Below are 10,969 nucleotides of genomic sequence, written 5' to 3'. Positions count from 1 at the left end.
CCCATGGGCAGCTGCGTGCCCCTTATACCCCCACGTCTCTGGGCCCTTGGCTCATGGGCAGCTGCGTGCCCCCTACGCCCCGGTGTCTCTGGGCCCTTGGCCCATGGGCAGCTGCATGCCCCTTATACCCCCACGTCTCTGGGCCCTTGGCCCATGGGCAGCTGCATGCCCCTTATACCCCCACATCTCTGGGCCCTTGGCCCATGGGCAGCTGCGGGCCCCCTACGCCCCTCACCCGGCGTCTCTGGGCCCTTGGCCCACGGGGGGCTCTATGTCCCGTACTCCCCGCCCCGGCGTGAGCGGCTCCGCGCCCCCTTCCGGCCCGCGCGCTCCCACGCTCTCTCCGGGCCGCGCGGTGGCGCGCGCTCGCCGCTGCCTCTCTGAGACCCCACCCCCAGGCCCCGCCCATCTCGGGCGGAGACCGGGCGCAGCCGAGTGACGGTTACGGAACGTCATCCCGCAGCGGCGGGCGTTGGGCTTCGTGATACCGAGGCCAGGGGGTGCGAGGGCCGCGCCCCGTTTCCGGTCCGCGCGGAGCGTCGGCTGGAGCGAGGGTAGGTGGCGCCGCCGCTCTGGCCGGCGCGGGAGCGGGAGGGGCTGGTTCTGGTTCTGGATCCGTATCCGTATCCCCGGGGGTGCGCAGAGCCGTCGCGCCAAGCTGTGGACTCTGCATATGCTGGAAACCAAGCCCGGGGGGTGCGGCCGCCCCTCGTTCCAGCACCTGTGTGTGGGGTGGGCCTCTTGGGTGGCGCTGGCTTCCTCCGTCGCTGGGGGGTACCATGTCTGCCCCTCCTCTGTGGTTGACTTTGGCAAGTGTATCTGCTCCCAGTCTTGGAGACTAAGGTGCCACAAGTACTCCTGTTCTGTTTGAGGATACAGACTAACACAGCTGCGACTCTGAAAGCTGTCAAAATGTTCCCAGTCTATAAAGTATTGTAGTAAAACTGGTCAGGTCAAGATGAGGGTATAAGCACTGGTTCAGGTAATGTAGCAGAATACCAAATATGCTGGCCTGGGAAACGTTAAATATATATGAAAGCACCCAGTCAAAATATTAATGCCAGGCAAATAAAATGTGGTCTTATTTATCTCTGTTTTATGAGTTTCTGCAGATGGACCAAAAGCTCTCTCAGCTGGTCGAGGACCTCACAACCTCAGGAGAGCCTCAACTGAATCCAGAGAAAATGAAAGAGCTAAAGAAAATCTGCAAGTATGAAGCATGGTTAAATTCTTTGGTTGAGGAACATATTGGCATAGGGCTGTTCTTGCTAGCATTTTATCATCTTCCACTGTTTCATAGAAAAAACAGGTCACAGTGACCCATTAGTCTGGCCTCTTCCAGACTCTTCTTTTTGCTTTAAGCAATGCTTTGGAATTGATTGCTGCCTTGAAAGTTTAGGAAAATCCATAGAATAATGGGTGATGGTGGGTTTTCTCCAAAACTTGTTAAAAGACTCCCATTGAGTTTTTTGGGGGTGATTTTTTGGGAGGTAAATATCTTTTAATCTCATGTCAAAACAGAAAGCTTTTTATTCTGTTAAATTATATTTTTAATCGGTAAAAGAACAAAAAACTCACTGGTGGTTGTACTTGTGTTGATAATGTTTGTTACTTTTCAAAAGATCTTCAGACGAACATATTAACCATGCGTATCGTCTACTGATGACACAGCTGAATCAAGAACATGCAGAGATACGCTTCTCAGCTTTTCAAATTGTGGATGAGCTCTTCACCCGGTCACATCAGTTTAGGACGTTAATTATTTCAAATTTTCAAGAATTCTTGGAGCTCACAATTGAAACAGACCATGAGCAGCCTCTTCCCCCACCAAAAGAAGTAGCACAAAAACTGAAAAAAACAGCCATTAAATCTGTTCAAGATTGGCATGAGAAATATGGAGAGGCCTACAAGAAACTCTCCCTAGGATACCATTTCTTAAAACAGAACAAGAAGGTATTTTGCTTGTTTACTTCTACATGTTTACTTCTCCACATCTACTCATTAGGTTCTGACTTAGAAAGATAAGGCTGATTTCTGGAACATGTTGATTTCTCCACTGTAAGCTAATATAAAGGGATATATGCTGGAAAGAAAGCTGAGGTCTCTCTCTCTTTGGACAAATGTGAATACTGGCTTTTCTTGCTCACTTCTTTGTTGAAATTTAGATACTCAGTTAAGCTTTTTTCCCTGCTGTAACCTAAGTTCTTTCCATACTGCTAAGGACTTTTTTTTTTTTAATTTTGTGGTTTTTTTTAATTACAGGACAACCTGTAAGCTTTTCCTACAATGTATGTCTTATTTTACTGCTTCAGATTAGAGTGTGTAAATTCCCTATTTGGGTAGGTCTTTCCTTGTGTTACAATACCTAAAACTCACTTCAACACAGATTTTATTTTTCTAGAGGTGTAAATCAAAGGCAGTAACAAGAAATGAGAGACTATAATATATTTTGTATTTCTTGTTTTTTTCTCCCTGTTCGCTAAGAACTGCCTTGCAAAGTTTATATACTACTTCATATGCTACTAATCAGAGCGTTAAATATACCCTTTCTATATTGATGCTGTAATATCAATGTTCATTCTTTATCCACTGTCCTGTTGGATCTCATTAATAAAAGAACAGTCATTCAGTGCCACATGATCTCTTGGGGTTCTTCAGGATTCTGTTTCTTTAATAACCTTCGTGTTCAGTGGGTACATAACTTATTAGGTGGGCTAGAGGGGATGTACAATCTGGTGTTTCAATACATGGATGATGTTTGGCTCTTTCCTTCTCAGCAGAAGCCAGCTGGTGTATAGCCTGTGGTCACGTATGGCTAGATTAATAAATTATAAGGTCAGAAGGGACCATTGTGATCAGTTAGTCTGACCTCCTGTATCACACAGGCCATAGTACTTCCCTGAATTAGTTCCTGTTTGAATTAAAGTATATCTCTTAAAAAAACATCCAGTCTTCATTTTAAAATTTGATAGTGATGGAGAATGCACCACATCCCTTGGTAAATTGTTCCAGTGGTTAAATACCCTTACTGTTCAAAATTCAGCCTTAATTCCAGTCTGAATTTGTCTCGCTTCAGCTTCCTGCCTTTAGATCTGCTAATGGGCTAAGTAGTCATGTGGTGGGGAGGGAGAGAAATACTATCATGGATCAGAAACCAGATAGTTAAGAACACCATTGGTCAACCTTCATTATAGCAAAGGGCTAATAGTGGGATGGCATAGAGCGCTTTATTAGGACTGGTGTTTAATAATTTGTAAAAGAGGATGAACAATGACATGAGAATTTGGAGATGAGACACAACTCTTGGTTAGTTACAATTAGAATACTGAGGAACTTCAGAGGGCATACCCAAGCTTGGTGATTAGGTAACACAATGGCAGATAAATGCAAAGTAACATTGGAGGACATTTGAACTACGGATACATTTCTTGGGGTTCTAAAATCACTACTGTTCTAGGAAAAGTACTAGACATCACTGTGGACAGCTCATAGATTATCAAGAGAGAAAGAGACCATTATGACAATCTAATAATCTGACTAATAACAAGCCATAGAATTTTATTCCACCAAGCCCATACCTTTTAGAAAAGACATCCTATCTTGATTTGAAGACTTTAAGTCAGAGATTCCACAACATTTGAAGATAAGTAGTTGCAATGGCTGATTGCCTTGACTGTCAATTAGCACTGTTATTTCTAATCTGAATCTGTCTAGTTTCAATTTCATGACATTGGATCTTATCCCTTTGTGTTAAATTAGAGTCTTCTACTAATACTTCTGTTCCACATGTCAGTATCTGTAGACCATGATCAAGATGCCTGTTAACCTTCTCTTGGATATACTAAATAGATTGGGTTTCTTGAATCTTGCTATAAAGCAGGTTTTCAAGACCTTGAATTATTCTTTGTAGTTTTATTTCCCAAGTACAGTGCTGGACACAAAATTCTAGTAATGGTCTCACTCATGCTGTATATAATTGTAATATTACCTCCCTACTTCTAATCAGTATCTTCTCTATACTAATCTGAGGATTGCATCAGTTCTAACAAAGACCTCTGCTCAATGTTCAGTAATAGTAAAAGAAGCAAAGAGAATTTTAGGATATGTAAGGAATGGGGTCTGACTAGCACAAAGGAAAAGGCACCTACTGCTGGGACCAGTAGAGGCCGACTCTGATCTAAGCAAAGACACCCAGCATAATTTCTCAAACCCAATGAGCTAACGTAGGGTAATTGTATTTTAGTCTTTTAGATGCTCTTTCCCTATTTTAGAGGTGCCCAACGTATGGCTCTCAGGCAGTACAATGCCCACCAGAGCATTTTATGACAACTGCGGCCTACTTCAACACAATATACTAATGGCTGATTCATTAGTGTTTTATCATGTTTACATCATTTTAATCCACACAAGTGTGTAAATAGACAATACTGTATGTAGAAACAGCCTATCTGTAAATCAATACAGGTGACGTTAAACCTTATTAAAATATGTAGAATCTGTTTGGCCTACACAAGGTTGTGCTTAGCTTTATGTGGCCCTCCTGTGTAAAAAGTTTGGGCACCACTTGGCCTAGGTAAGGATGAAACTGCTGTATGAGAGGTACCACAATGAGAACACAGGACTGGGATTTGGGGAGTCTGGTGTTCTAATTCTGACTATGTCACTAGCTCACTGTGCAACCTTTTCACAAGTCAAAAATCCTATTTAAATGTTACCTACTAATGTTAGATGCACTTATTATAATTAAAGATCAGAGGAAACTTTCTGGGTTTTATTTCCATTTATTTACTTTGTATGTCTGACATCACTGTATACAATTTTCTTTGCTCACTGAAAGAGCCACACACACAATGTGGGGAAAGAAATATTTCTAAAAAGCAAATTTGATTTGTAAAACCACTAACACTGATGAGGGGAATCAAAATCAGGTGTATTCATGCAACTACCTTTGTCTGTCTGTAGATATACATGCAATTTTCCCCCTTAAATTTACTATATTGCAAGTCCCTCTGTATGTCAGTAACTTTGTAAAACTGGAATATTGCCTACCCCACCACTTAGCTTCAAGCAGTTTACAAATATTAGTTAAGTCTCACTTCATTCCTGTGTGGTAAGGTAGTATTTGATACACACGAAGATTAAGGCCTTGATAGAGCAAAATACGTATGTTCATGTGCTTAGACTCAAAGCCCTGTGGTTTGTGATTAACTCCCATTGACTTCAGTAGAATTTAAATCTGTGCTTAAAGTCAAACAAATGTGTAAGTGCTTTGCTGAATTGGGGCTTAAGTAATGTGCCAATGATTTATGGACTATAAGGTGGATAGAAAGCTGGCTAGATTGTCGGGCTCAACGGGTAGTGATCAATGGCTCCATGTCTAGTTGGCAGCTGGTATCAAGTGGAGTGCCCCAAGGGGCCGGTTTTGTTCAGTATCTTCATAAATGATCTGGAGGATGGTGTGGATTGCACCCTCAGCAAGTTTGCAGATGACACTAAACTGGGAGGAGAGGTAAATACGCTGGAGGGTAGGGATAGGATCCAGAGGGACCTAGACAAATTGGAGGATTGGGCCAAAAGAAATCTGATGAAGTTCAACAAGGACAAGTGCAGAGTCCTGTACTTAGGACGGAAGAATCCAGTGCACCGCTACAGACTAGGGACCGAATGGCTCGGCAGCAGTTTTGCAGAAAAGGACGTAGGGGTGACAGTGGACGAGAAGCTGGATATGTGTCAACAGTGTGCCCTTGTTGCCAAGAAGGCCAATGGCATTTTGGGATGTATACGTAGGGGCATTGCCAGCAGGTCGAGGGACGTGATCGTTCCCCTCTATTCGACATTGGTGAGGTCTCATCTAGAGTACTGTGTCCAGTTTTGGGCCCCACACTACAAGAAGGATGTGGAAAAATTGGAAAGAGTCCAGCGAAGGGCAACAAAAATGATTAGGGGACTGGAACACATGAGTTATGAGGAGAGGCTGAGGAAACTGGGGATACTTAGTCTACGGAAGAGAAGACTGAGGGGGGATTTGATAGCTGCTTTCAACTACCTGAAAGGGTGGTTCCAAAGAGGATGGCTCTAGACTTTTGTCAGTGGTAGCAGATGACAGAACAAGGAGTAATGGTCTGAAGTTGCAGTGGGGGAGATTTAGGTTGGATATTAGGAAAAACTTTTTCACTAGGAGGGTGGTGAAACACTGGAATGCGTTACCTAGGGAGGTGGTGGAATCTCCTTCCTTAGAAGTTTTTAAGGTCAGGCTTGACAAAGCCATGGCTGGGATGATTTAATTGGGGATCGGTCCTGCTTTGAGCAGGGGGTTGGACTAGATGACCTCTTGAGGTCACTTCCAACCCTGATATTCTATGATTCTGTGATTGCACAGAGAGTAAATGAAAAACACACATGACTGGACAACAGTGTGTGAAATCCAGGACAGGAACAGACCTGATTTTCCTGATCCCTGACTAGTGAAGTACAGGTGAATGTTGTCGAGGAGAGGTCTTGGAGGAAGCCAAAAGGGATGCTTGTTCGCTACACACCTATTGTTTGGTCTTCAAATGATACAGGCATTTATTATGTGTGTCAGATTTTGCACTCCTACTATAATTAATTATAGTCATGTGAAAAAGGGCGGTGATCTAAAGCACATGATCTTGAGGCCCTTGTGGTCTTTACATCACAGAAAAACAAAATCTCAGAAACATCATTTTATTTTGAAATATGGTTTGTTTCATGTACAACAATTATGACCAAAGAAAATTTCATCTGGATGTTCAGAATGTGAATTTAGCATCTGGGGAGGGATTGCTAATTCCATTAGAATAATAGTTCCTAAGTATTCCTTGCATAGCACTTTACAATATAAACTAGCATTGAAGTTAGTGCATTGTAGAAGAGCTCTGTGTGGCATAAAAGCTTGTCTCTTTCACCAACAGAAGTTGGTCCAATAAAATAAATTACCTCACCTACCTTGTCTCTCTCATTGAAGTTAATGGAAGTTAGTTGATGGTACTCAGTAACTTGCAATATGAGATGTCTCATGTAACTAAACTATAAGGTCTAAAGCAGAGGTTGGCAACCTTTCAGAAGTGGTGTGCCGAGTCTTAATTTATTCACTCTAATTTAAGGTTTCGCTTGCCAGTAATAATTTTAACGTTTTTAGAAGGTCTCTTTCTATAAGTCTTTAATATATAACTAAACTATGGTTGTATGTAAAGTAAATAAGGTTTTAAAAATGTTTAAGAAGCTTCATTTAAAATTAAATTTAGATGCAGAGCCCCCTGGACTGTGGCCAGGACTCGGGCAGTGTGAGTGCCACTGAAAATCAGCTCGCCTGCCCCCGGTCTAAAGCAACCAAAATTCAGCTTTTTCTTAGTGCTAGCTCATAGATTTTCACATCAGAATATAATTTTTTGGAAGGAAAAAAATTTAAATTCTCAGACCTTTTTATGGGCAAATTAAAACAACAAAGCAAAAAACCTAACATTTAAAATTAATAAAATCAAAGCAGTACTTGGAGCTACTGTAAGGTGCATGACTTAAATCGTGTTCTGTGCTTTAAAAATAAGAAATAAAGTAGGAGTAAAATAAAAAAATAAGATTTTGAGAAAAATCCACCAAAGCCAGGAAATTTAGTGTAAAAGCCAAAATTCAGTGATTTAACTCCCATGTTGCAGAGGATATGGCTAGCTCCTGGACTGCTTGATTTCCTTGCATGTGAAGTTATTGGGAAAAGTGTGTGCAAGTAGCCATTTTGGCTTTTACTCTAAAATTCTTGTTATATAGGTCAACCTAGCATTAGTTTTTGCACTCCCCATTACTGTAAGTGAGGGCCTCCCAAAATTATAAAGCGTACATCAAAGATAGATTCCTCTCTTTGGTCTCAGACAGAAGAGAATGTTCAGGTTTCTGCTTCCTATGATCTCATTTTCCCTTCTTAATGCCTTTGATTCTCAGCAATCACTAATAAAAAAAGTTACCACAGTTGTTGTTTCTGGGAGAAGGGGCAATAAAAAGTAGTAGTATGGAGAGACCGACTCATACTGATGTTAGAGCAGTGGTTCTCAAAGCCGGTCCGCTGCTTGTTCAGGGAAAGCCCCTGGTGGGCCAGACCGGTTTGTTTACCTACCACTCCAGGCCAATGGGAGCTGTGGGAAGGGCGGCCAGCACGTCCCTTGGCCTGCGCTGCTTCCTGCAGCCCCCATTGGCCAGGGCAACGAACCGCGGCCAGTGGGAGCCGTGATTGGCCAAACCTGCGGACGCGGCAGGTAAACAAACCGGTCCGGCCCACCAGGGGCTTTCCCTGAACAAGCAACGGATCAGCTTTGAGAGCCACCATGTTAGAGGATATTTCATCAAAGACAGGAATGTTGGGAGTGTTTCTTTCTTACAATGAATATAACGCTTTTTCTTCAATTCCTCCTCAGGTGGATTTTCAAGACGTAAATGTCAGAACTCTGGCTGAAAGGAGAAGGGAGGAGGAGAAACAGAAACGATTAGATAACATTTACAAAGAGAAAGCCAAAAGAGCTGAAAAAGAAATGGAAGGTGAGATGTTTTGAAAACTTTGAAGTTTATTAAGGAATTATGCTATATAAAATACAGCCTCCAAGAAAGCAGCTATCCAAGTGGTAATGGGCTGTAGAAGCGGATGAGGAAAGTAATGCATATGTAGACATAATGTAGGGTAAAAAAAGCAAGTGATGTAGTGCTACTTCAGGTAGAACGTGGGATGATACAAAAGAAGGTAATTAAGTGTCTCGGGCCCTGATTCAGTAAAGAACTTAGCTATATGTGTAAATTTAAGCATGTGAAGAGTCCCGTTGAAGTCAACGGCTGTATTCACATGCTTAAAGTTAGACATGTGATTTAAGTATCTTCTGATTCAGGTGTTTCATGTAGAGTATTTGTGTTCCAAAAGGCATTGCTAAATACCACTGCAGGAGTCCTGTACGTGGTATAAGAGGTCCAGCAAAAGTTCCATGGATATCTGTGTGTACTGGAGGGCTGTTTCTTTAAGCAAAGGTTTTATAGCAAACTAATTTCTACAAAACTGAAGAATGAGAGTGAGTGTGTGTGTGTGGTGTGGAGACTCTTACCATATAGTTTTTAAGTGTTGGTTTCACTTTCAAATACTTTTTGCGTGTGCGCTATGAATACTTGTGTGGCTGTGCGCTATGGACAGTTATGCATGGACATGGAATTTAAAACTGACTCTTAAGTTTCCTAAAGTCATTTTTAGCTGAAATGTGTCTGGGTTGTTACTCATAGATGCATCAGTAGCCAGCTATAACAGCATAATTTCCAGGACTGTAGGATTATTACCCAGTGTCGTTGCTGAGAATAACCTTACCAATCCATCTGCTCTACTTCATATTTTATGAAATAATTAAAAGGCCATCTTTGATAATGCTTTGAGATTTTCAGGGGATAGGAAAGAGAGTTGTTTCTGTTTTGTACCTCTTGAGACCAAAGAATATTATTAGTTTGATGTGGGGGACATTTGGAGGGGCGGAAGGCAGGCATGAGGACCCATGTGCATAGGAATGTATTACTGATTTAAAGATAAATGAATTGCCCCTTTGACAGGTATGCTTACATTGCAAGCATTGTATTGGCTTCTCGTACTGGGGAATGGGAGAGTTTGTTCCACTTCCGAGCTGTAGACATTTTGTATCGCATGTAGTAATATTCTAAAACAATTATCTCCTGACAGAAATGTCCCAGGAAATCCAAGACACTCTGACAGAGATGGAGAATTGTTTCCGGCTTTTGATGCCAGATCCATTTGACTTCACTGTGAATGATGCAGAGTTAGAACCTGTCACAGAGAGGACTGCTAATGAGAACAGACCTACTTCCTCCTTATCCATGCAGATAGCAGATAGCCAGCCATCTTTGCTTGGACAAATGGATGATGAACAGCCTTGTTGCAGCAAGGACCTTCCTTCTGTTTCCCCATGTCTAATAGTTGATAGAAACAGGGACCTGAATGAAGAGTTGGGGCTGCCTGAGCAAAAGGAAATGAACAGAGGGGAATGTTCAGAAGCTGAAATAATTGCTGCTGCCACCGATGATGATGACTATGAAACCTTTGTTAGGAACCATGGGCTTGGTTCTCATAAATACGCTCTCAACCTTGAAATCTCCACAGGTACCTAGTACTGTACCACACAGCCAGCTTGAGAATGTCTGTATATGAAGTTGTGAGACATTAACTGCAAAATTTAATATTTTATATTTTAGCCCTTTCGAGAAGATCCCTTTTACTTCTGGCCACTCATCTAGTAACCATCCTTCAATGCAGATTGTGTTTGACATGCTTTACAGATTTTACTAATCAACCAGTTTGGTTAAGATTTAGTATATGGCATTGTTAATGTATTACAGCACCTAGAATAAGACAGGTTTCCTGTCCTGAATTGCTTGCATTCTGTTTGCAGGGTGTATATAACTTTATTTGGAGGGGGAGAAGAAGGTGGTGTTTCAATGCTTTCAGCACTTACCTCTTTAAAATTAGTGACCTCAGTCATGACCCTACAATAATATGCTTGAGTTATAGTGGGGAAACATTTTTTAATATGGCAATCAAACTCTCAACACTTTGTAAAGACTTTTCATAAAATAGTGAATAGGGTGCTGATAGCAAGGATTTTAAAATATGATTCTTAATATCATTTCAAGAGGTTGAGTTATTTGTAGAAAAGTCAGGTACACTTTATGCTTGATTTTTAAAAAGTCTGGTGCCTTACTGTAAACTGTACATGTGCATACAGTTAACTACAATTTCACATGTAAATGGCTAGTAAGATATATAATTGGCCATTTCTGCATACATCTCTGGGAATTGTGAAAGCTTAATGGGCAGGTGCATTTTTTGCACAGGTAACTGCATTCCTGCCGTTTTGAAAATCAGACTCCTAGAGTTGTTGTTTGGGGCAGGGACCAACTTTTCATTATGTTTGTACTGTAC

The 10,969-nt window shown here is 41.7% G+C and overlaps 1 protein-coding gene across 3 annotated transcripts in view; it reads left to right on the top strand.

Moving 5' to 3' along the window:
* The first annotated feature begins 427 nt into the window (after positions 1 to 427).
* Positions 428 to 10,969, top strand: part of UVSSA (UV stimulated scaffold protein A) — a 95,971-nt gene continuing 85,429 nt past the window's right edge. For 2 of the 3 annotated variants that reach the window (XM_048849136.2, XM_048849133.2), the window contains exons 1-5: positions 428 to 554; positions 1,113 to 1,210; positions 1,623 to 1,953; positions 8,424 to 8,544; positions 9,713 to 10,150. In XM_048849136.2, coding sequence (XP_048705093.2) covers positions 1,113 to 1,210; positions 1,623 to 1,953; positions 8,424 to 8,544; positions 9,713 to 10,150 — 988 coding nt within the window. In that variant the 5' untranslated portion in view covers positions 428 to 554. Of the gene's footprint in view, positions 555 to 1,103; positions 1,211 to 1,622; positions 1,954 to 8,423; positions 8,545 to 9,712; positions 10,151 to 10,969 lie in introns of all 3 variants that reach the window. The other variant, XM_048849134.2, reaches the window with a different exon arrangement.

This window comes from Caretta caretta, chromosome 4 (genome assembly GCF_965140235.1).
Source record: "Caretta caretta isolate rCarCar2 chromosome 4, rCarCar1.hap1, whole genome shotgun sequence".
NCBI lineage: Eukaryota > Metazoa > Chordata > Testudines > Cheloniidae > Caretta > Caretta caretta.
Note: the sequence above shows the minus strand (reverse complement) of the source record. Positions and strands in the feature narration are given on the sequence as shown.